This window comes from Drosophila santomea, chromosome 3L (assembly GCF_016746245.2).
Source record: "Drosophila santomea strain STO CAGO 1482 chromosome 3L, Prin_Dsan_1.1, whole genome shotgun sequence".
In the NCBI taxonomy this organism is placed as follows: Eukaryota; Metazoa; Arthropoda; class Insecta; order Diptera; family Drosophilidae; genus Drosophila; species Drosophila santomea.
The window spans coordinates 6132254-6158240 of record NC_053018.2 but is presented as its reverse complement, the minus strand read 5'-3'; the positions used below and the strand labels follow the sequence as shown (position 1 = coordinate 6158240).

The window sequence follows — 25987 nt, the reverse complement described above, 5'->3', positions numbered from 1 at the left end:
TTTGACAACTTTTGCTCCCCAGCTTGTTCGCCTCCTTTAGCGCTGACAGACATCTTAGTTGGCCCCTCACGGTGGCTGGTAAGTAAAGTTACCTTTTCCGAACTTTATGCGAGCGTTTTTATCCCCATTCCTATACTGTATGCTATGCAGTAGGTAGAGGTATTACTTATAAACATATATATATTCGGTTGTCACGCTGAGGTCTGTGAAATATGATGCAATTTCTGGCGCGATAAAGTTGCAAGGACGCCACGATCTCGAAGCGCATCAAAATGTGAGCTGTGTGTGTTGACTTTGAGTGCGGGAAAGTTGGTGGTCGTTGTGGGTAAAGTTGCCAGATACTCTAACCCAAAAGGACTTGTGGAATCAGTGCTACAATGCTAAGGAAACTACGGATATGGAGTACAAACATAATTATAATTATGAATACAAATATTTTAAAATTTATGACCAACTACAGCAGAAAGTCATGCTCTTAAATTTGCTTTCACAAAATTTAGAGTTTGCGTATAAGATAAATGATATAAGATATAAGATATAAGATAAATGAATGGAACTTTACTTAGTATTTCGTTGAGGCTTTTCCAAAATTAATATTAAGAATGACATTATTGCCAATAAGATGATATTATGTCATTGTAATATTAGGGTATTGTAGTCCAACAAACCGCTAAAATACACCGTGTAGTTTCGCAAGAAAGAAAAATGGCCAAGAAGTGAAGTAAACAACATGACAAATACAAACACACACACCTACCATCAGCGACACATGTAAGTGGATGTGTGTATGTGTGCTGGGCCAACATACATATATAATTTTAGTTAAAAGTTTTATTTCTCGCATATTTCATATTCTTGGCTGCAACTTTTTTCCACCTCCAGCATTTCCTTGTTTCATATATCATCCCAAAAAAAAGAAGGACAAGAAAAGAGACAGAACCGATGAGAGTAAGCGAGCAAGGGCGTCGCGGCGCATTCATTATTGTGTAATATTTTTACATTATTTTATTATAAATCAACAAAATGCACTCAACGCGGCAGCACACAAAACAAAAAAAAAAGAAAGAGTTAAAAGTTGCATCTACGTCGACGCCGGCAGCAACTGCAACTTCTGCCGCTGACAGCAGAAACACATTAAACGTCATAAAATGCACAACGCAGCGAAAAGTCGCCGACAACGAGGGGGCGTTCAGGCCCTTTTGCCTTTATAATTTATTTTTGCTTGAATTAATGTGAATACTTTTTACCACTTGGCTGCACCGAGTTGCCCCAGCTACCTGATAGTGCAGCCTCCCGTTTCCAGTCACCAGCTCTTCCATTCAGTTACCAGCCTGTGCCGCCTGATAAGGTAAGTGCTGCAGGAGGGCCCCCGAAAAATACTTCAAAATTATCATAAGTGCAGCTGAAGAGGCACGTGTGAGCAGGGCCAGGAACCATCGACAGCTTGTGATTTTTATTCGGAGCTTAAATATATCGAATTCTGCTAATTTCATAAACTAAGCCACTTTAATTTCTTATTGAAACTTTAGTCAAGCGAATTAAATTGATTAATGACTAAAATTTTTATAGAAACATTATCTGTAATTACAAGTTTCTGATCTATGTTGTTTAAATAAACGCTCTACCAAAGAAATACTGAATAAGTTCTAGTTCCACAGTCAGCTTAGCATAATTAGCTCGGTCATGCTAATGGACGAGCGTTGGACGGAGTGCAGCCAAAAACTCACCGACCACCAGTGGGAAATATGCAACATCATCAGCTGTCAACTGCCAGCTGCAACATGCTGCATCAGATACAGATGCGAGCTGCGAGTTGCGAGCATGCAAGATGTGCAGCGAGTGTTGATAATCAAGTCAACATTAGAGAATGTCCGCTCATGCGGACACTGTGCTCTGCTCATGGGCGGGCAATGCGGCGTATGAGCAATATTCCAACAGCAGCAGCACCATCAGCATCAGCGCCAAAACTCGAACAAAACCAATAAAATTATTGAATGGAACCCAAGCATAAATCACAAAAATTCAGGACAAGCATGCTAAGAATATTTAGCATGTTGCTCGCCCGTGTTCTGTGTATTTTTGCGTTTCGTATAGATTTTTAATTTAAAACAACCTGGCCGAAGGTAAGCCTGAGCACCTGTGACTGGGAAAAAGGGCCCATGCCCTCGAAAGGCCATTAGTTGTTTGTCCAGGACCAAGCCTAATGTCCTCTTGTCAAAGTCCAACCTCAGACAGAGGTCCTGCCTCACACTCGCTGCACAAAGACACTGAGCGGAAATGCTACAAAAATTACACAACTCATATTATAGAAAATAGAATAAGAAAACTAAAGTCAGTTTTATTTTTTATTTGTTTGAATTATTATATAAGGTCTCAAGGGCATTTCCAAGTGCATATGCCCTCGGAAAATATTCCTAAAAATAATGGAAAAAAAAAGAATTTTTCTCAGTGTGACTGGACGAGCTGTGCATGCAAAACGTAGCAAGCAATAAAGAAGATTTGTGTCGCCGTCGCATTTTGTGGATATATTTTTACCCCCTTCACATTCTCTGCTCATCTGCTACTACTCGTACTGCCCTTTTTTTTTTTTTGCAAATTCTGCAGAAAATCTCGGGCCGGAGTAGAAGTCAAGTTTGGTTTGGGCTAATGACCACAGAATGGCTGCTGGTTGCAGTCACTCAGGTAGTTCCTGCTGCATATGTAACTTGGGCGGCAAAGGACTCCAACGGAGGAGGGATCATAAAGACAGTGCAGGATCTTTTATGTTACAACCGAACCTGTAATAAAATAATATTGAACAACAATTAAAACACACAAATAAAGCTATGTTATATATTAAGTTAGTGTATAATTTAAGTCTGTTTATTGTGCCTAGCTAATGGCACAAAACAACCTTTGAAAGAGTATTAAAAATATATAAACTAATTATTGGACTTTAATGGCCACCTTTTCAATAAGCGTTCTGCAACATGTGGCTACACTGCAATTACAGTTCCTATCCAAACTCGCCCACGAAAGCAATTATTGTTAAGGCTTCCCCACATTTTGATGGCGCCTTACGTTGAGTTCCCCACCAAGTCCAGTCTGTCCAGCTTGAAGCCCATAAAATTCTCTGTTTGAGCGGCCAACTCAACTTTCAACGTTTGCTCCCCAAAGATTACCGCAAATGCACAATGGTAAAATAATCATAATTGCATATAAAATGTTAATGGGCAATGGACCAGGACCCAAACGGCAGCGAAAATGTTTTGGCCAGCTCCTCGCCCTCAAAAAAAAAAAAAAAATGGGAACTAAAATAAAAAGAAAAATGCGCAAACTTTTTAATACACCAAAGGACACATTTGGGCCCCGCTCTGCCACTCCGCCCATCGAATGTGTGCGCCGCAAAATGCAAAAACAATTACGAAAACTTTGTTGCCGGGGCCCAGGATCTGGAAAAACAAGGGAAAACTGAACTCGAAAACCAAATGTGGGAATTTTCCCAAGCACAACTTTATGCTGTTTTTCTTTCGCCCCCAACTGGCTCGTTGCTTGTTGCTTTTTATTGGTTATTTGTTGGCAGCGTTCCTCTTTTTTTTTTTGGATTTTTTTTCGTTTGGATTTTTGCTTTCATGTTTTCATTGCTCAAAAATGGGCGATGGGCGGAATGGCAGCGGCCAACACTTAAATTTACATAATTTCCGCTTCAAGTCGCCAGTGTAAAAGCTTTAGCCAGAATCAGCTGCTCTTGGTCCAGAGTCGGCCGACCTAACTTGTTTCCCCTGTCCACGTCCACGTCCACGGTCATTACATTTTATTTTTGGTTTCTCGCTCCTTGGGAAGCGCGGAAATGTTGGCAATATTTTAACGCTTCCATTTAAGCTGAATTTCCCACCGTGTTTTCGGGGCCGAGCTCTTGTTTTTGCGGTAGACCCAACACGTTGCCGACTCTCGACTTTTTGGCCTTTGGCAAGTGCACGAACACAAAAACGAAAATGAAAACTAAAAGTGCAGCCCAACTTGTTGTGGGCCCTAATACACCAAGGGCAACTATATAGACGCTTAGCAATTATGGCCACGCCAACTATTTTATCCCCACTCCACAATGCCAAGTGAATTGCGAGTCCATCGAGTGTTGGTTACATGAAATGCGATAAGGTTGGGGTCCTGCGAAGAGGAAAGGGTTGGGATCCATCGATCTGCTTCGCCATTTGAAGTGTACAATTTCCGCAGGTGATGGAATTGTTCACAAGAAAAGTAAAGCAAAATGCTTTGGAATATAACGCTTAACCTTAACTCAGAATTGCAGTTGAGGGGGGTTTATTTTTAAAGCAAAGAACGGGTCAAATCCCTCATGAGGAGTAAATATTTTTCTTATGCCACTACAGTTCTTTCCTTATAAATATATTAGTATATTATAACAGATACCAGTCAAATAGTATATCTTAAAGTCTATCCAAAAGCTACCTGAAAAGCTCGATAATTTAAGTGCTAACCGGAAGTTGATACATACAATATTTTAAAAGATCATTAAATTTTTCATCCTTGTTCCCGTGTTCATTATTTTGTTATTTTATGTTTAATAAATGATATCGGAATTGTTTTCTAATAAAAATTGATGAGGTTCATACTGTAGATACATATATAGCAATTATATGTAGGTAGTGCTTGTTTCGATAAGCCTCAGTGTTGAAAAAATTTCCTAATGCCTTGGGAGTATCGATTCTATCTCCTTTTTAGTTTTACTGAGCTACGGTCTCTCTAGTTCAGAAAGTCTTTCGTGACATTACAAATATTTGGCAGAAGCAAAGTTTATTCGTCTTTCTAATAATGGAAAGTCTTATTGCTAGCAACGAACTTATGGTTCAGCAAAGTGTGGTAAATGTTGAAGGCGAAGAGACGAAGGATGCATTGATCACCAATCCGTCCGCCAAAGAAGATGAACCTTTGGTGCAGCAAAGTGTGGTAAATGTGGAAGGCGAGAAGTCGAAGGATGCATTGATCACCAATCCGTCCGCCAAAGAAGATGGCGAGAAGACGAAGGATGCATTGATCACCAATCCGTCCGCCAAAGAAGATGCACCCGCTGTAGTTGTTCCGCTCACCGGTAAGTGGAGCCACTTTGACAAGACACTTAAAAAAAGAACAAGAGCAGCATGACAAGCAATTTCTGCAGCATGACAAGCAATTTCTAGACTGAGATATTGCATTTATTATAATTATACCCGTTACTCGTAGAGTAAAAGGGTATACTAGATTCGTTGAAAAGTATGTAACAGGCAGAAGAAAGCGTTTCCGACAATATAAAGTATATATATTCTTGATCAGGACCAATAGCCGAGTCGATATGACCATGTCCGTCTGTCCGTCTGTCTGTCTGTCCGTCCGTATGAACGCTGTGATCTCAGGAACTACAAAAGCTAGAAAGTTGAGATTAAGCATACAGACTCCAGAGACATAGACGCAGCGCAAGTTCATGTTGCCACGCCCACTATAACGCCCACAAACCGCCCAAAGCTGCTACTCCCACACTTTTGAAAAATGTTTAGATATTTTTTCATTTTTGTATTAGTCTTGTAAATTTCTGTCGATTTGCCAAAAAACTTTCTGCCACGCCCACTATAACGCCTACAAACCGCCAAAAACTGTGTTTAAGACTCTCCTTCTCCCTTCCACTAGCTGAGTAACGGGTATCAGATAGTCGGGGAACTCGACTATAGCGTTCTCTCTTGTTTTATATTTGAAATAAACAGGCATTGATATCCCACTTCCGTTCTAGATGATTCTAATAAAACTTCTGCGATGGATGAGGATAACAATGGCCCTGAGAACCAAACTATAAAAGACCTAATAGTTTTAGAAACTGTTTCTCCTGAACCAATAGATTATGCCGTCTCGAGTTCTGATATATCCACAGAACCAGAGGCTGCCAGTGATACATCCGTCGTGGCTTTGGGTGTCCAAGGAAAAGTGGGCGAAGAGGATTCGTACCTCAAGATCACTGAGGAGGATTCGCAGATGGATTCCTCTGAGAACGTTTCCATGGAAACCAGCAACCGTAAGAAGAAAAAGAGCAAGAACAAGATTTCGAAACGCAATCGCTTTGAAAGCCAGTTGCTCAAAGTCCTGACCCCCAAGGATGCTCTTATGATTCTTAAAGAGTTAAAGGGCGTGAAAATCGACATGATGAAACCAAAACGGGACCACGAGGGACAGATTGTGGCTCACATTGTGGTTAACTCAATTAAATACTTTGCGAAGGGCTCTTCAGTAAGCTCAGCAAGGATTGCCGCCGGCGAGAAGGCACTGCAGGACATCTTTATGGCCAAAATGAAGGCTCAATTGGCCGAGCCAGAAGGGAACTCGGATAGCGATGCGGATGATCTACTTGTAAAGCTGCCCTCTTATGCCCTACACAAACTATTAGAGCAATGGAAAGGCAAAGATATTGATGTTGCAGCTCTGTATAATGAAATGCAGACTAGGCTGCAGCTTGCCAACGAACCAAAAACTTTGTTATCAGCCAAGGAGTTGCCGAAATCATGGAAGAATATGCATCCTTGCGTGGTTCTCAACCGTATGCGCCCCAAGTGCATCTACAACTTATTGGGTTCCACTGGCGAAGCACCGAATCAAATCTTCAGCATGGGCATCTCTGTCGACGACTGCGAGTTTGAGGCTAATGGGAAGTCCAAGAAGAGTGCACGCGCCAAAGTAGCTGCCTTAGCTTGTAACAACCTGTTTGGAACCGATTTTCCTGAACTATAAACGGGTTCATATGTTCAAAATCAAACTTCACATATACTCCATAAACTTTAAAGGAAATACCTGTATTAGCTGTCTCAGCAAATTGTTAAAGGAACTGGTATCTTAAATAAAACTTGAACCATATTAAACACTTTCGAGGCTTGTCATCGCTATGTACACTTCATTTGCTTCTATATGTAAGCTTTTATTTGAAAATGAAAAAGTTTGACCAATCTTTTTACATCACCCCACAACCTATGCAATTTTGCATATTTGCATTCATATTTCATATTCCATTTTCGTGCCGCTCACGCTAGAAAGACAAACAAAAAAGCGGGAGGACACAGATCTTGGATATTGAATTTAATTAAAAATGTTCATGACAGTTCAACCAGCTTATTATCCTGTCCTACTGAGTGAGCATAAAAAAAAAACCGATTGTTGAATGAAAATGGAAAAATATTTCAACGAACGTAATTGGAATTGTTCCGCTGCAAATGGAAGTTGTTTAACTAGACAAAAAAAGAGGGAAGGAAAAGTGTTAATTTTATTACACGGTTCATCAATATCCGTCTCATTTCCGATTGGGTTTATTAATGCCTTCTCGCCCTAATGGTTATTCCTTGGGAAATGGCTGGGCAGTCGCGTTTAATGACAATTAACATTTTTCTAATGGCCAGCAATTAGGGGAATCCCCGGGCTTTAAGCAAGATTTATTCGAGTGAAGGCAAGTCCGGGAAAACCACTTTCCGTAGCTCAAGTCGAAGCCAAGTTCTCGCACAATGTTGGCCTTATTATTACATTGTTTATGAGAGCCCCATACTTCGTGGCTTTCTCCCCGCTCAATTTATTGTTTTGTGTTCTGTTGTTCTTGTTGCTGGCTTGTTTTACAAGACCGTCTCGCAATGTTCACTAGTGTATGTTCCCAACCACCAACCTCCCAAAAGCCCCCAACCACCCACGGCCACCCCCTTTGAGGTCGCAGCATCTTGCGTTCCGCCTTAAGTCATATTTCCTTATTATCTGGGCGGTTTTTGGCTTTGTTTTTGCGCCGCCCTTTGACTTTTTTGCGGTTGACCTTACGAAAAAATGGAATTATTAATGGCCTCGTCCATTTGCTGCTAAGTGGCGCAAATTGTGTGTTTGTTTATGTCATTTGGCGGGCCAGGGAACCTTAAAGATTTCTTCTGCTTTCTTTAACTACAATTTTCGGTGGCAACAGTTTATGGAGCGCATTGAACCGTGCTGCACGTTAATGACCCACAAAGTTGTAAAAGAGAATAAGGGGATTCGAAATTATAAACTCGAAATTTTAGGGAAAATAACTTTAGATTCTTAAGAAACACCTAAATAATTACAAAAGTAAAGCGAATGCCCGCTAATAATAGCTAATTAATAAGAAATAATCATCGTACTTTTGGCCTCCTGGGTGCAAGCTTAAAGGATCAGTTATCCCTTCCCCATTACCAGCATAACCTGGCCAATACCTCAGACATGGCCAGCACCTTCCAAAAGTTACCTAGCGTAACTTTGGCCCCACCCACTCAGCCATCAGCCTCCGACCCGCCCTCATTGCATTAATTACCGCATACTTGGAGAGCATCTGGAGGGCGGACAGGGCGGCAAAATCTGTGGCTGTGCTAAATTGCACTTCAAAACGAGAGCAGCTTTCCTCCGAACGAGGATGAGCATGAGGTGAATGTGGAAGTGGATGTGCATGTGAATGTGGTTGTGGATGTGGATGTGTATGCCCCTTTAACTCCACCTCAGTTCTCCTGCTCCTTTGAGAGTTCCTGTCGTAAAGTGTTTGCACGTGAGTTTGTGGGCGCCAACATGCGCTGATTGAGGGTTCCTGCCCCTCCTGCAACTCCACCCCCTCGCACTCACACACTCGCACTGGAGAAAGGATAAATGAAGGACGACGCTTAGATCCGACGTGGAAAAAGAGAGCAACCAGCTCAGCTATATTTTTTCTTAAACACTCAACCAAAACTAAGTCTCAAGAACAATTTACCAAAAAATACGAGAAAAAATAAATATGTGCATTCAGAGCGTAATTTATGCTTAGTAAATCAAATTTATAGCCAATTATTTATTAAACCACATTAAGGACACTATTTTTTCCCGTGCAATTCCGTATATTGCTCTTTTTTTTTTAGAATTTTTTAAGGTTTCCGGTGAAGTGTTGTTCAAGCGCTTTGGCAAATATTTGATTTTAATTTTTCCAATTAATTGGTTTTCCATCAAAAATTTAAGGTCCTACCCGGACCGATTCCTCTACTCTTTTTCTTTTTTTTTTTTGTGCCACCACCTATGTGGCGTCATTTTCGTGCCACAAAAATCCAGATTTTATTTGCTTGTTTTCTCCTGTCTGACGTTAAATGTCTGACTTTAAGGGGGCCAAAGGACGCTGGCAAGGATGGCGGTATAAACACAAAAACTTTGTCCTGCAACCGCAAAATGTGTAGGGCGGGGGGAGGGGCGTGGCAAATGTCAACTACAAGAAAATTGTCACTAATGAGTGGTAAAAAAGAGCAAGGGCGTTTTGTTTGCATAGGCCGACAGGGCCGGAAATAAGGGGAAAACTAAGAGGCAGTTGCAAATTCTATAAACCGAGCAGCAGCTGGATGTTGGTCCCCTGTGTACAGTCAATATTGGCAAATGTGTCCGTTGCAGTTCGCTTTGAGGTGGGCCCACCAAACGGAAGGGTTGTTGCGGCTTATAAGCAGCAAAAAGCCAAACGGCAGAGGATAATGGAAACCACGACAAAAGCGCAAAAGTTACACAGCCAAGTAGCCGGGCAACTGCAGGACATCCAAGGCCCTCACTGGCACATTTTGTTGGTCAGGGGTTAAGGGTAACTACAAATATTTAAAAAAATTAAAATAAGGTAAATATAATCCTAAGCACATTATTTACCTACTATGAACCATTTGGGAAGCGCACAATAAACACAAATCCGTGAATACATTTTTTACAATATTTCGGAAGTGCAGTATACAAAAATAATAAAGTAAATTCCATTTAAGATTTTAAAACATAAATATGACAAAGGTTTATTTATTTAATATTTTTAAACATAAATATGACAAAGGTTTATTTATTGAATATTTTTAAATATAAATATGACAAAGGTTTATTTATTTAATATTTTTAAACATAAATACGACAAAAGTATGGAAAATGACAGGGTATCTGCAAAGTAAATGCAACATTTGGCCGGAACTCTTGTGTTCCGTGATAATGAGATAAGCATGCAAATGCCCTAATAGAATGAGCTGCTCCAGCTTCAATTTCGCCAGCCATTCGACCGCCCCTTTTGTCTCTTATATTCAGGGGGCGTGGTCGAGGGGGAGCAAATGGGGATTCGCCGGAGAGCTGAGTAGTCAATTAACAAGCCGAACAGTGCTGCAGGTGGATAACCATAACCCAGACATCGGGCGAAGGTGAGAAGGGGGGTAAAACAGAGCCACCGTTCATCATCGTTTATCTTAATAAACCGCGCACTCAGTCAGACATTAAGCTGGCGAAACCAAAAAGCAGCCAAAAGTCCTTTGAAAATTGCTTAATTTGCAGTTGCCACTGACGCAGCCAGAAACAGAGTGAGGAAAATCTGATTCAGTGTGAAAAGCGGGGGTGGGCGGCGGTGGTAAAGTGAGCAGATTCAGTGGCAGATACAGTGGCAGATTCAGTGCAGCGTTAACGCAAACTTGAAGCGCGGCACGTAAAAATGTTGATAAAACGCACAAAGCCAGTTGATGATTTCAATTTATATTTCCAAGTGGAACTCATCTTTAGTGCTGGGCGGGAAAAAGCGTAGCCTTTTCCAGCATTTTACCCATCCACCTACACCTACACCACCACCACCATTACGCGTTACATGTAGCGAATTTGCTGAAGCATATCACGTGCAACATAATTTTTCCAAGCGACTTGCCACTTGCAAGTAAAAGTAGACAGGGGCGTGGAAAAGGGGGGCTTAAGCCTGGCGACTGACATGAATGCTCCACGTCACCCAGCTCCTTCTGCCCCCCTTTCTCCTCCCTCCGCTGGGAATGTGTATTATGAGCGTGAAGTAGACTAAATAAATTACGTTTGAGCACCAAAGGTGTTACGCACTGCAAGAAATAGTAAAGAGAAAGATATGTTCAAGTTAGAAGGAAGTCACTTTGAAAACCTTAAGAAAATATGGCTTCAAGTTTCACAAATACTATCAGAACATGTAAAATTCAATTTACAATATTTTCTCCTATAAAAGTTTAACCTAGTTATCCACGCAATGCACCTGGTCACCTTTCGGATGTCGTAAATACCTAAAAGTAGTTAAAAAATGCTAATAGCCATAAAGTAAGTTAAAAAACTTCGCACGCAAACCTTATGCAAGTTTCGATGCGTTCTTCGACTCCTTCAGCATTTAAAGGCTGTGCCATGCCCATTTTGGAGCTCCATGCCTTAAGTTTAACTTCAAGTTGAAGTTGGGAATGCATTTGGTCCTGGTAAAAGTTTTCGGCAAGCAAATGGAGCAGGAAACAGCTGTCCCTTCATATCTTTTGCATATCAAAAGTATCGACATAAGGATAGGAGAATATGGGGAGCAGGATAAAAAGGACATCTTTGCACCACCCACCCACTATCTTTTGCACTCTGCTGTGGAATATAAGCAAAGTTTACCCAGGCCAGAGTTAGAAGGCGACTTTATTGAAAATGATGGTCTCTGGTTAGAATAAATTGTTTTTGAGTACTAGGAAGAACAGCTTGGTATTGAGAGTTGCACTACTTTAAAATAAATATATACAAATACAAAATAAAATAAGCTGGCTTCACTGATTTTGTCAAGGATTAAATATTTTATAACATTCCAACTGGTATAAAAATATCCCGCTCACACCAATACACATACAGAAAAAGTATGGTTGTGTGTGTCGCTGTTTGCATACATGAGTGCAAAGTTACATTCAATTTATATGCACTTCCCGAAAAGTTTATACCGAAAAAACTTTGAGCTGGTACGAAAACTAAACATTTTGTTATCGCTTTGATAATGGACTTCAGATTCCCACCCGCACAGATATGTATATGTACATGTACTCTTATCCTTTATATACATTTAAAAAGAGGAGGACGTTTTTGCATGTATATGTACATTTTTGCAAGACTTCCGGCGACATCCTTTTTTTATATTGGGCTTTAGTGCTGCTGTAGTCAAAGTTTATTGCATTGGGGACAATTGAGTTGCAGACACGAATTTACGCGAAAGTAAAACACGCTTTTAAACGAAAAAAAGTCAATTAAATTGGCATGGACCAAATTATTAATAAAGAAATATTAATGGGTTTATTTAACTAATTTTCTTCGACTTTTTCACAACTGCGATTTAATCTGCTTTGTTATCAAATTCAATGCATATTTGATCTAATTAAATCCACAAGACTTAAATATAAAAAAGCACAAATAAATTTAACGAATTTTCTGTCTCTACTCATTGCAATTTTATTGTGCAATTAAAAAACTCAACTGCCTGGCGATCAAAAACGGCAGCCTTGACTTATTAACTTTGCCGTGGGCTGAAAACTTGGAATTTCAAAGAAATTTAGCTACAACAAAGCGAATGGGGTGTTTCAAGCGGCAACAACAAAAGCAAATGCATCGATTATGGAAAGCAGACATCAAAATTAATAATCCCAGTTCACAGCAATGCAGCGTAAAAATGCCAGACGACCAAAATGAGTTGCTTTGAAGTTTTCCACTGCAAGAAAACGGAGCCCAAGGCGAGAAATGCAAAGAAGAAAGCCAGCAAAAGCAAGCAGGCGACGAAGAAAGTGGGAGAAACAGCAGCAGAAGGAGGAGAAAGTGCGCTTCATTTTTACCATCATCATCTTCATTTCTTGGATGAGCATCCTCATCAGCGGCAGCTTCATCAATGTGGATTTTATTTCTGTAGCTCGGGGGAAAATGCAGCCACCACCCACGCACAAAAAACGTAGAAAAATAGAAAAATAAACGCAACCAGAAGATCGAAATACCCTTTTAGATCTTTAAGTTCTTAAGCAGAAGGTAATAACAAAATACGCTGGCTTAAAAACTACTCAAGCTGGCTTTAAATATATGCAACATAAAATATGTATCATATATAAAAGACCAGAAAATATGTAAGTATTCTTTATAGCTTAGTGCCACTACTGCTCCTTTAAATTCTTATCAAAATGGTAATACCCTTTGCAAGGATATAGCATAAGTTGGAGAACGGAAACACCAACAGAGAACTGCAATTTAAGTAGCAAAAAAACAAAGGAGCATGGCAAATGTTGTTATTGCCTTCAAACGATGTTCTCAGCAGTTTCCCTTATTTTCCCGATTTTCCCAGATGGCAGCTTATTAAACACCGGACAACTTGCCACTAACACTAATGCGCCAGCACACTGTGATTTCCAAGCGCATACTTTGTAAAAAAAAAGCAAGTTATATAGGGTAAAAAAGAGCTGTATTCCTTAACCATTCGGTTTCGTTTTCCCAATTATAAGGAGAACGGTAGACGAAGTGACTAAATGCACCTGGAAAAATGTAAGAAAGTAACAAACCATACACTTTTATATTATGAAGTGGTGAAAATTTACTTTTGAATACTTAAATATAAAATAAATAAATATATTAAATAAGTAAAAAATTACCCAAGCATACTTTGCTCCAATGAAATCTGGTAAAACAGGTAGCATTGCATTTACATAAATAAATAAATATCCGAGGGGCCACTGTAGCAGCTCCAATGCTGCAGCAGTTTTGGATGCTCTTTTCAGTGGCGCTGCTTGCATATTACTCATGTGTGCCTGGGGCGGCAAGTGGGTGGTGGTTTTTAGGTGGCAGGGATGGGTGGGTGGTGCAGACCATATATGGTGGTGTGTAATGCAGCTGCTACTGCTTTTGTTCTTGTTGCTGGCCCGTGGCTGGTGCTATACGTTTTTTAATAAATTATATATTTTTGCAAATATATTTGCAGGCAGGGATTACATTTATCCCATAGCCATTCCTCTTTACCATCCGTTTTGCCCCCCCCCCCCCCCCCCCCCCCCCCCCCCTTCTTTGCATTTCACAAGTTTTTGCGAAGGCCCCAAGTGTGTGCACCCCCCCGCCCACTTTTATCGCCCCAAAATACCCCTTTTGTATGCACTTTGGAATTTTGTATTCATGCTTAAGTCACGTTTCGCACATTTGTTAAGCGAACTTCTTAAGGCGATTGCAATGCCGCTACTATCCCCCTCCCTTTCCTGCTCGCACTCAGGCCGTCTCGCTCCCTCGTGTTTATATAGCAAACGGAAATTATGCGAAAAGTCTTAAATTAACTGCAAGTGGCAAGCGGCATGCCGGGATGTGGTTAAGTGAGGGGGTTCCTCTGCAAATATTGCGTAAACTGTACATCTGTCTTGGTGGCTAAAGAACGTACTTTTTTAATCAATCACAGATCCTTTTAACTCGACTCATCTTATTCCACAGAACGTAAAACGACGTCCACAGTTGGAATTGAAAGGAAAAGAACCCTAAGGAGGAAATATGATACCTTCTTTGGTGTTAAATTTCTTTCAAAATGTTTACAAAAGATAAGAAGAAAATTGTATATTTCAACAAAAATTTAAGAGCTTTCCTTTAAAGGTAAATTATTTAAAGTTCCATTAAAAAAAACAAAATGCAACAAAAGTGAGCCCAATCTAAAAATTCCCTAAACTCAACGGAGCTTGACAATAAAAGTGTCATTTTAAAAATGATATATGTGGGCTCGCATTCACATGGCAAACACATTCCACATGCAAAAGTTGCTGTGTGCTATTAAAATCACGTAGTAAATTTTCTTTCGTTAAACTTGAGCTGCTTTCGATAATTCGTTGTGAGTGAAAAATGTTCGTAGCTGAAGTTTTTCAGTATTTTTTTTGTGGGGTTCCCCCTTATTTCTTTGCTGCATATTAATATGAAATTTGTAGCATACTTTTGAGCGACCGTAAATGTTTTTTAAAGTATGTAGGGTGGTATTGTATTAAAAGAGTCATAAATTTCCAGCCCTGCTGACAGTTTTCATATTTGACTTTTCCTATGCATGTTGAACGGAAATCGCTACACCTGAAACACCTACGTATGCGGGTTTTTTTTGTTGTGGGAATTGAGGATGCGGGTTCCACCTGCATTTATAAGGTGAGGAACAACTTTTTGGTCTAAGTAAATGCTTGGGAATGGGGAGTAATGTTCTGCATATGAAATGAAAGTATTTTCGGCATATCAAAAGGGAGCTTGATTTTACTGTAGGATGGGGAGTGAGGACTCATTTATTGCATCTAAGGAGTGTTTTTGTTATAAATAGCGAAGTTATTTTTATAGACAAATTAATTCTTAATAGACAACATTCAGTTTTTGGAACAATATAAATGTGTCCGGTCAATTTGTAAATTAATATCATTACAACCTAATAGCTAAAAAAATATGCTTTTATTATTTCCTGGCATATTTCAGTTCAAGTATCAGCAAAGGTATTTCGACGATTTTTTCATAACTTCGTTAAAAATGGGTATAAATGTAAAATAATACCCGTTTTGTAAAGCTAATTGCCCAAGCTAACAATCCATATCCTCTGTTTGCAGATTTTCATGAATAATTTTTGGTTAAATTTTCGCATTTTTGGTAAGGGGTAACATCATCAAAAATTGCAAAAAATATGAAAAAAATTGCATTTTTTTTTGAAAACACAGTTTGATAGGAAATTTAATTACGAACTCAAGGAGGTATGACATTTCATATTTGGAACACTATTTTGAATGCTGTGATCAAATACTGATTATAATTTACGCAAAAAAACAGAAAATCGATTTTTGGCAAAATTTCAATATTTACGATTGGTATTTTCGGTATAACTTGGCTAAAAATGGTCAGAAAGTTAAAAGAATTACATTTTTGTTCTCCTAATTACCAATACTAACTAACCAAATCACTTTTTGACCGATTCTGTTAAAATAATTTTTGGCCAAATTTTCGCATTTTTTGTAAAAATGTCATCAAAAATTGCAAAAAATGTGAAATAAATAGAATTTTTTTTTGAAAACACAGTTCGATTGGAAATTTAATTACGAACTCAAGGAGGTATGACATTTCATATTTGGAACACTATTTTGAATGCTGTGATCAAATACTGATTATAATTTACGCAAAAAAACAGAAAATCGATTTTTGGCAAAATTTCAATATTTACGATTGGTATTTTCGGTATAACTTGGCTAAAAATGGTCAGAAAGTTAAAAGAATTACATTTTTGTACTCCTAATTACCAATACTAACCAACCAAATCACTTTTTGACCGACTCTGTTAAAATAATTTTTGGCCAAATTTTCGCATTTTTGTAAGGGGTAACATCATCAAAAATTGCGAAAAAACCAAAAAAATTACAATTACTAAATTTGAATGCCAATCGAATGCGCTATCAATTCCGAGCTCAACAAGATATGAAAATCTATATTTGGACCATTAAATCCAATGTTTTGACAACAAATAGAAATATTTGTTGATGGAATATCAGGAAACGATGTTTGGCAATATACAACTAAGAGAACGTATTTATCAGCAACTGATAAAGTGTGTCAGTCATTCTTTCAAATCGACAAGCCAAAAACAGAATCTTGCTGCGAGTTCGAGCCCTGCAGACATCTCCATTCGAACCATTCGAATCTCAATCAGGGGCTCATTCAATCACACGCAGACATCCAAATAGCACGGCCAAACAGACGCACAAATATTTACTGAAATTTATTTACTCCTTTTTCGGGTGTCGCACTGAATACCATTTCCATTGGGGGGAGGTGGTGGCGTCAAGAGATTTTCCGACTGCACGAAGCGAAAACTTTTCAACTGCAGCTCCAGTTGCAAAGCTTCCAGAAAAGTTTTTACGCCATTTCCGGCGTAACGACATTTTTTGGCCAAATTGTGTGTGAAATTGAATTGCAATTGTCAATAATTCGTTGCCAAAAATGTATATAGGTGGGTATTGAATGGATCTTATATACTCGCTGAAGGAGAAAAGATTCTGGCAAAGTTGAGTGCGTGTATGCAATGCGATTACCGAAAAGTTCAGCCCAAGTTGCCAACTTTTTCCGCTCAAGGTGCTCTTCACTCTAATTAAAATCCAGCAGTTTCCTCAACTTGATTGAATGCCACGGGTTCTGGGCATTTGCCTTGTTCAATTTCGAAGAATGCCCGGTTGAGCTAAATCATTTTTGCGCCTTTTCCCATTTGCTGCAGTAATAAAAACCAATGACGTGTGTAAAATTTATTTATTTTTTATGTGCTCACAACTAATGTCATGCAGCAACAAAATAGAAAGAAGCGAGACACCAAACACATTGAACACTGGAGGACCAAGGCAGCTGCAACAACTTCGTGCCTCGCTGAAGTGGCACGTACCGAAAAGTTCCGCAAAGCCATTTTTGAGTTCCTTTTTTTTAGAGGTTGTCGTGTGGCTATGCTGGTTCGATGAATGAGAGACTTAAAGGTAATTCATTAATTTTCGATACTAGTTAACTCGATTAAAAAGGTACTACAAGTTATGAATCTTTTATATTTAATTAATTCAAGCTGACTTTAACACTCCTTGAAATTTAGTTAATAAGTATCTGAAAGTCGTGGACCCCAGATAGCACCTTTCTTTTTTACTTTTTATTCTAAGCATATGGGCGAATTCAAACGTTTGTGTGTGTCTGCCAGAGTTTGTCATAAATTTTCGAAGGGAAAAGAGGGGCAGTGGTTCTCTGTGCAACTGACTTTGCTTTTCCTTTTGGCCGCAACATTTGACACCTGCTACAGCAGTAGCCAGCAGGCCGCCCTCTTTTTGGCCTGCTCCTGTTTCGAATTTTATTGTTTGCTTAAATATTTACACAATGAAAACGAAGCGTTTTCCATGTGTGTACTCTTCTGGGGGCAAGTGTTTGCGGTTCTTGCTCAACTTACAAATATTTTTTCCATGGCTCCGGGGGCTTGTGATTTATGTTGGTTTGCTGTGTGCCCCCGCCTGATCCCCAAAAGGTTGAGTTTTATGTATTTATGATATTCTATATTGTACTCAATTGCCAATTATGTGCTGTTAAGGTGTCTTGGTCTATGGTCTAGCGACAGCAACACTTTTGCCAATTTGAATATTTCATGACATTTGTCACTCCCTGCATGCAACAGACACTCGTTTCCTGTTTACAGACCGTTGTGGATGACATAGCCAACTCTTGAATCCTTTTTCTTCTGTTTTTTTTTTCGTACAACCTGCCCGTTTTCCATCCGTCTGCATGACTCGCGGATACGAATTTCTACAGGGTTTTCTTCTCGCTTTTTCAACGTATTCAGCATGTCAACTGTGAAAACTCAATTTGCCTAAGTAAATAAACGGAATATGAATGTTTAATTTATTTTATAGATATTAAATAAACACACGACTCCACACAGAGTTGAGTACACACATCCAGGGGGAAAAACTTTGACTTCTAGCTGAACTTCGTTGGGTAGCAATAAAGAAAGCCAATTGTGGGAGCGTTGGCCTGGCTTGTAATAACAAAATTTACAATTCGCCAACTTTTAGCAATTGGAATTTCTTAAAGCACCAAAAACATTTGAAAGGTGCAGTTTGCTTAAGCTCTTCCTCCTTTTTCTCGTGCTAGAAAATCTATCGAAAAAGGTTTAATTAAAATCTCGTCACGGGGAGGAGTGGAAATCAATTTAATTAATCTGGCACTCACTCTCGCTTTTCCCGCTCACTTTCTTCTGCGACTTATTTCGGTCTCGCATCCCAAAGCGAATCACTGACAAAGGAATGTTCAGAATGCAGTGAAGGAAAATGTATAGGGAAAGTTAAAAAATTCGACTATGGGTTAAACCCACATTTTAGTTTACATTTGTCAAAACCATTAAAATTAAAATAGTCATTACGGCTGGGAAACATTGCGTTTCATAAATATAGGGCCATAGTTAGGAACATTTTTCCAAGCTTTGAATATATGTGATTCAATCAGTGTCATCTACTATTTTCCAAGTTTTAATATATCTTTCGAGTTTTTTAATATGACAAATAAGAAAAAAAAGCTCATTTTAATTTTGATATGCGTGCTAAACTTTTTCTTGCTACAATGAACCTCACTGAAGAAATGATTTTAATGCCCCACGCTGATTTTTAATTAAGCCACAAATCCGCACCCCACGTTGCGTATACGCAATGTTGGCATGAATTCGCATTTCCTTCTTCATCCTTCATTTGCGGGAGTATCCTTTCTCGACCCCTCAGTTCATAAAATTTTATGCGTGACTCATGATTTTTCTCTCTTTTTTGTTGACTTGTTTACATGCACCCATGACAAATAATGATGAGTCGCTGCCTTTTATGAATATGAATGCTGCGTGGGCGGTGGGGTGTAGGTCCTCCAAGTGGGAGTGGCTGGGCCATAAAAAGCTAAACGTCTCCGTCGGAGGCGTTAAATTTGTGCGAATTTTGTTTTTATATGACCGAATCGTGTTATGACAAGGCTTACATGCTGTTATCTCACCGAAAGTGGGCTGAGGTTTATCTTAAGTGGATGGATTGCTAAGATGTGTGATATAAGGGGAGTATTGGATTACAGGTGAACTTTTCCAAATTAATTGGGAATTTATGATTCGCACGGTTTTACCTTACCTACTGGCTTGGAAATTAGTTCGGAATGTGCCTAAGTAACTTTTAGATTTGGAAGTCAATCAATGAATAATATAATTAAGGCTTTTGAGGTACAAATCGAACAATTTAGTTATTATCATTAAAATAATGTAAACCAAAAATACCTCTTCCTATGATTCGCTCGTAAAACTTTTAGTTCATTTAAATTCTATCTGAAATGAAAACCTTTAAACAAATGTTTTCAGTTCACTGAACTCGAAACCGACAGTCGTGCTAAAAGTTACGAGCACTTTTCCCTTGCCCCTAAAAAAAACACTCAGTCGGCCTGGGTATAGTTTAGTTGCATTTGCCCCAAACTGGCTATAACATAACATTTGATTATGTTTTCATAAATACCAGTAAACCACTTTTCCGGCTTTTCCATACCCATTTATTTTGCATAAGCTTTTTATGAAATTTTAGTGAAATGTAAATATTTCAAAGTTACCAATTTTCGCAATGAAATTTCGCCATTTAATACAGCACAAACAAGGCAGAAAACATTGAAAGGCCTGAACTTTGGCTGTCTGTCTAACTGCTGGGGCATCCAGCACATGGTATAAATTCTCGCGGGAAACGTAAAATACATTTTACATAAATGGATGGAGTTGCACATTAATATGCGGCAGCAAAAGTTTTATAAACTAACCCCATGCAACTACGGATACGAAATGCAACGAGGCAAGAAGGCAAATTCGTAGTTTCTGCAATGGCAATTTGATATACATGTGCATGTGTCGAGTGCTTCGAAAATGTTTTCTCCTTCAACTGCATCGCTTTGAGATTTTGATAATTGTTAGTTATGTCTAGATATCGTTACAATTTGTGAGTTTTGTGAAAGTTTCCATCTATCTCCCCATTAAGTTGCCCTTGCTAGCAATTAACTGGGGAATTCTAACCTGTAATTAGTTTTAAGTGTTGTTTATGCTCCCAAAAACTTGCACTATTAAATTCTAATGCTACGTCATTCTTGGCACACATTATGCATACACTAAGTGGTACATTTATGGGCTTTTGGAAAGTATTGGCCACTTGCCCAATATAGGTAAGACCGCCTTCAGGGAATACATTGAAATATAAGGACTTGAATTGCCTTAAAAAAATAATGCCAAAGAATATCACTAAGCATTAAAGTAGCTTTTAATAATGGAAGAAAAAAGAATGCATAACTGCTTCTTGAGGAATATTTAAAAGTCTAACAAAGTCATTTTCAGAAGTGTGTCCAACTTAGTGTGTTTGGCCTGTTCTACACTTTTGGGCAAGCCTTTCATTTTGGCAGCGATTCAACTAAATCTGGCAAGGCAAATCTAGGCGAAATTGTTTTTTTATTACCCAGCTTGGCATCGAGATTCAGTTTTAGGCGACACCCAGGCAATCAGCATTTAATTTATGAGTATTTAATGATAAGATCCCAATTTGAAATCATTTAATCGGTTCGGCTGTAAGGCGAAGGCTTATCTCCAATTAAGTGATATTCTTGTGACTTGTTGCTCAATTTTGGGGCTCCTCCACGGTTATCCCTATAGACACACAAGCACAAATCCTTGTTTATCCTGGGTGGCTATCAAAGCGTTACAAATCACTCCAACTCCAAGGAGCGCCTTTGCGCGTGTCTATCGATTCAAGTGCGACAAATGGAACGCATTAAGTTAACATTATTGCCAAACAATTTGCTCGAATTGTGTTCATTTTGTGTCGTTACTGTCATTGCTACTCACATACATAACTTGCCTTGGTTTCCTTTCTTCGATTTCCACAACAACAACAACAACAGCCGCAGTGGCAACAACAAAACTGAACAACTTATCCTTGTGCTTGTTATATTTACCCTCAATTGTATATGTCCTGCCTGCCACCTCACACCCTAAGGATAATTCCTTGGCAATTGTGTTTTTATGTGGCCAACCCCAAATCTGATTAGACGAGCTTCCGAGGGTTTCAGCTTTGGGCCAAGAACGCCACTATCAGGCTACGATAAATGGCTGAAACTTGTAAGCGAGCAGATATTGGACGTGGCATTGTCAAGGGGAAACTGCTTTTAGCCTGTTGCTAAAAATACTGTCGCGCGTTTGCATCCCCTTGAGGGTCTTCTTTTGCAATCCTTTCGCCAGGAGGTTCTACAATTCCAATCGGCTTGTTACCTGCCGGGGGAATTGACTGTGTTAAGTGGTAAATTACGTTTTTTCTTGGTTTCATTTTGTTGCGACGAATTACGGAAAAGGGTTTGCATGTAATGGATACCAAAACAGGAGGCAGTATATGTCTAACATATTCAACACTTAAAAAAGGACTTACAAAGCCCTAGTAGTGTAAGGAGTAAGGAATATATTAAGCGATTCTCAGTTATTGAGCATTTGTGCATTTACCCAATTGATTTTTGGGGGCAGCAAAAAGAACTGAAAAAAAAGATTGGTGTTGCTTTATGATTTATTATTATATTTTTTAAAATTCAATAAAAAGACACCTTTCATTGGGCGCAGAGGTGCATTGAAGAAGTTCATCATTGAAGATCGATCCCTCATCACAATCCACGGCATATGGAATGGGATAGTCACAAACGACATAGCGACCGCAGTCATTGGGATACGGAAGCAAAGTTCCAAGAGCTTGGCCACAGCAAATATTAGGGGTGTACGGATCCAGAGTTGTTGTAGTAGCAACAGTGGTTGTCGATTCGGTTGTTGATACTGTTGTTGCTTCGGTGGTTGTTGTCTTCGGAGTTGTTGAAACGGTTGTTGATTCTGTGGTAGTTGATTCAGGAGTTGTTGAATCTGTGGTAGTTGTTGACTCGGTAGTTGTTGTTTTCGGAGTTGTTGAAACAGTTGTTGATTCCGTGGTAGTTGTTTCAGGAGTTATTGAAGCGGTTGTTGATTCCGTGGTAGTTGTTTTGGGAGTTGTTGATTCGGTTGTAGTTGTTGAGGGAGTGGTTAAATCTGTAGTTGATTCTGTGGTAGTTGTTGGTATTGTTGTTGACTCGGTAGTAGTGGTCTTTGGAGTTATTGGCAATTCTGTAGTAACCTCTGGTGTTGTTGAGACAGTAGTTACCGGTGAAGACGAAGCATCTGTTGTAAGTCCTGTTGTGGTTAACTTAGTACTGCAACCAGCTAGTTCGGGGTCCATGCAAGTCAGTTCCGTGGGACTAAATTCCAAGCCATCCGGACAATCGTAACCAACTGGTATTTGATATTGGCACTTTATATACTTGGTACAGTTTCTCGGGTAGGGTACCAAAGAGTCGTCTGTCTTGCCTTCACAAATTCCCTCTGCCGGCTTGGTAGAAGTAGTGCCTTCTGGTGTTGTTGATCCTGGTTCAATTGTAGAAGATTCCGGTGTTGTAGAAATTGTTGAGGGCGATTCAGAAGATTCAGTAGATGATACTGTAGATGATTCTGTAGTTGATTCTGTAGTTGACTCTGTGGATGCTTCTGTTGTAGATTGTGTTGTTGATACTGTTGTTAATTCTGTTGTTGATTCGGTTGTTAATTCTGTAGATGATTCTGTGGAGGATTCTGAAGATGATGATGTCGGTGGTTCAGAAGGCGTTGTTGAGCCTTCCCCGTCTTTTGGTGTCGTCGTGGACTCCGATGGCTTTGCAGTGGTTGTAAACGAACAATTGGCAAGTGAAGCATCCACACATTTTCTAAGCTCCACACTAAATTCATCTCCTTCATCGCATTCAAAGGCCACCGCAATGGGTCTATCGCACTTAATATATTTCGAGCAATCGTTGGGATAGGCGACAAGAGCACCATCCTCGACATTGTCACATGGTCCTTTCTGGGGTGGCGGTCTCGTAACCGCTGTGGTCGTGGTCGGCTCACTGGTAGTGGATGTGGTTGAAGTGTAATCCCATCGACAGGCATCTGAAGGCACATCTGCTCCACACTTTTCAGTAATTGGATCGTAGTACTCCCCACAATTGCAGACGTCCATCATGTAAATGTAGTCATCCACACAGCGTATGAACCATTGACAGTTATCCGGATATGGGAAAGTATCCCGACTGCTGTTGGTACACATGGTGGGTTCAGGAGGAGGTCTAGTAAAGCCTGGTTCCACAGTCGTGGTACTCTGATCACCCTCACAATCACTTTCTGCCCAATCATCAATGCACTTCTGTAACTTTGAACTGAAGAATGTGTCATCGGGACAGAAGAAAGCAATGGGAATTGGTGAAACGCACACAATATACTTGTTACAGTTGTTGGGATAAGCAATATTCTCGTTCTCATTTCGACCACCACAAATACCAGTTTTTGGGGCCACAGTTGTGGTTGTCCTTTCAGTGGTTATGGGTTCTTGAGTTGTGGACTTGGTGGTGGTGTCCCTGTCGGTTGTTGTGGCCTCTGTCGTTGTGGTTGTGGTGGTGGTGACTTGTGAGGCTTTACAAGCATCGGGCGACACATCAGGTCCACACTGTCCTGTGCTGGGATCAAAGTAACTGGCATATATGCAGGGTGCCAAAGTCCATTTGCCGTCGCCCAAGCAAAGATAATACTTGCTGCAATCATCCGTATAGGGAAAAGAAGTACCCAACTCTTGACCATCGCAAAGCTGATCTGGTCCCAAAGTTGTGGCCACTGTGGTGGTAGTCGTGGTGGGAGTGGTTCTTTCTGTAGTAGTAGTGGGCGTGGTGGTTGTAATGGGCGTGGTGGTGCGATCTCCCAGGCACACTACATCATCTGGCTCATCGCATACAAGCCAGTCGGGATTGAAGAGCGTATTAGGAGGACAATGACCCATTTGCACCTGATTGTCTTTACATATCAAGTACTCGGAACAATTTCCTATGTAGGCAAAAACAGTGCCGTCCTTATCATCTCTACAAACATTTGGATCGACATCAGAGGGAAGTCCAGGGGTAGTGGTCGTAATCTCTGTGGTGCTAGTGACAATTTCGGTTGTAGAGGAACCATCAGAAGGAAGTGTTGTAGAAGTTGAAGGAGTTGAAGAGATTGAAGGAGTTGTAGTGACCGAAGGAGTTGTAGGGTTTCGGGTTGTTCCCGGAGTTGTGGGGAATGGCGTGGGATCACACCACACGGAGTCGGGTGTATCGCAGATGTGCAGCCAGTTATTAAAGAGTTTATCTGGTTGGCAGTACTCCAAATCGGTGCACCCATTCTTGCAGGCCAAGTATCCACTGCAATTGTAAGGATACTCATAGAAACCATTTCCCTTCGGCACACAATAATCCTCTTCAATTCCCTCCGGCGTTGGACCGCAAACCACATCCTCCTCAGTCGTTGAAGTGGGCGGTATTTCTGTTGTGGTTGTGGGAATGGGCAGCTCCTCGCAGTCAGCAACATCGGGAGTATCGCAAATGCCCAGGTACCTATTGAAAACCTTGTCTTCAATACAATAATTCAGCACCGGCCAGCCGTAAGTGCAGTTTATATAGGCTTGGCAATCATAGGGATAATAATGTACCGAGCCATCCTCTTTATTGCGGCAGTAGTCATCTGAAATTCCCGGTGGTGCAGGTGGTGAATCCCAACTGGATGTTGGGGGGTTACTTGGTGTAGAGGACGTTTCTTTGGTTATCAGCGGACTGGTTTCTGTCGTTATCTCTGCCGTACTAGATGGTGGTTCTGTGGGTTCTGGCGTTATCTTTTGAGTACTGGATGTTGGTTCTGGCGTAATTCGGGTAGTTCCATCCGTAGGCTCTGGCGTTTCAATTGAGTAGTATATACATTCCACAGCTTGGGGATAATTGCACAGCTGCGTCTTATTATCCCACCAGAGATTTGCGGGACACAGCTTCACCGTTGGATAGAGACAGTCACAGACCAGGAACAAACTACAATTATCCGGATACGGAACCAAAGCACCGAACTCCTTGTTCTCGCACATCACCTGGTTTTCGTATCTCTGTTCATTGTTACAGGTTTCGTGATAAGTTTCGATCTTTGGCAGGGCCAAAACATTTAGCTGCCAGCTCCAAAATACTGCTATAACCACCAGAAGCCATGGCAGGGATTTAAAGTTATTATCTGGAATTAAAAGCATAAATAAACTATATATTAGAATTACTACACTTACAGACACCAATTATTAGTATTTAAAGTTTTATGACTGCCATGTACTTGCAAAATATCGTAGTTTTACCTTGCATAACAATTTCCCTTTCCAAATTGTTCTATAATATGTTTTAATTGGTCTGTTCTCTTTCGCGTTTAAATCCACACTAACTTATTAACGGGGCCAACTGTCTATAGCAAAGGTATTTGTTGACAACGCGTCGATAGCTTATATTAATGACATTTTGATTAGATTTAATTAGAAATTCTTTGAAATTCGTTTTCATTTCAGTGATTGTGATTTTCGATTCTGTGTTATCGTTAACTTTTAAATTAGTATTCTTAAGTGCCATTTCAACACGAGCAGCGCAAGACAGTTTCCATAATATTCTAATCTAGTGATAAACCAATGACGTATTGAAGTCTTATCTTGGCGTCATAGATTGATTTGTTTACAAAGGTTAATTTTTAGCAAAATATAAGGCAGAAGGTTTCTCGGGGGTTTTCATTAAGTATTTCCCCGACTGGAGTATTTCTACACATGTA

At 39.9% G+C, this 25987-nt stretch overlaps 2 protein-coding genes across 3 annotated transcripts; one reads left to right on the top strand and one right to left on the bottom strand.

The window, feature by feature from the left end:
- Nucleotides 1-4735: 4735 nt before the first annotated feature.
- Nucleotides 4736-6875, top strand: LOC120449990 (double-stranded RNA-specific editase 1). 2 transcript variants are annotated; one of them, XM_039632700.1, is made up of 2 exons: nucleotides 4736-5086; nucleotides 5864-6875. In XM_039632700.1, the coding sequence occupies exons 1-2, from the start codon at nucleotides 4810-4812 to the stop codon at nucleotides 6745-6747; spliced, it is 1161 nt and encodes a 386-aa protein (XP_039488634.1). In that variant the 5' UTR covers nucleotides 4736-4809; the 3' UTR covers nucleotides 6748-6875. The 2 variants fall into 2 exon arrangements, with proteins under 2 accessions (XP_039488634.1, XP_039488633.1); XM_039632699.1 differs by having other exon boundaries at nucleotides 5759-6875.
- Nucleotides 6876-21866: 14991 nt separating this feature from the next.
- On the bottom strand, nucleotides 21867-25430 carry LOC120447657 (mucin-5AC). Its single transcript, XM_039629171.1, has one exon. It carries the CDS (start codon nucleotides 25428-25430, stop codon nucleotides 21867-21869), a length of 3564 nt encoding a protein of 1187 aa, XP_039485105.1.
- Nucleotides 25431-25987: the final 557 nt, after the last annotated feature.

Coding starts and splice junctions, on each gene's coding strand:
- LOC120449990 (XM_039632699.1), top strand. CDS start 4,810: ATGGAAAGTCTTATTGCTAGCAACGAACTTATGGTTCAGCAAAGTGTG. Junction 5,087..5,758: donor TGTAGTTGTTCCGCTCACCG/GTAAGTGGAGCC, acceptor CTTCCGTTCTAG/ATGATTCTAATAAAACTTCT.
- LOC120447657 (XM_039629171.1), bottom strand. CDS start 25,430: ATGCTTTTAATTCCAGATAATAACTTTAAATCCCTGCCATGGCTTCTG.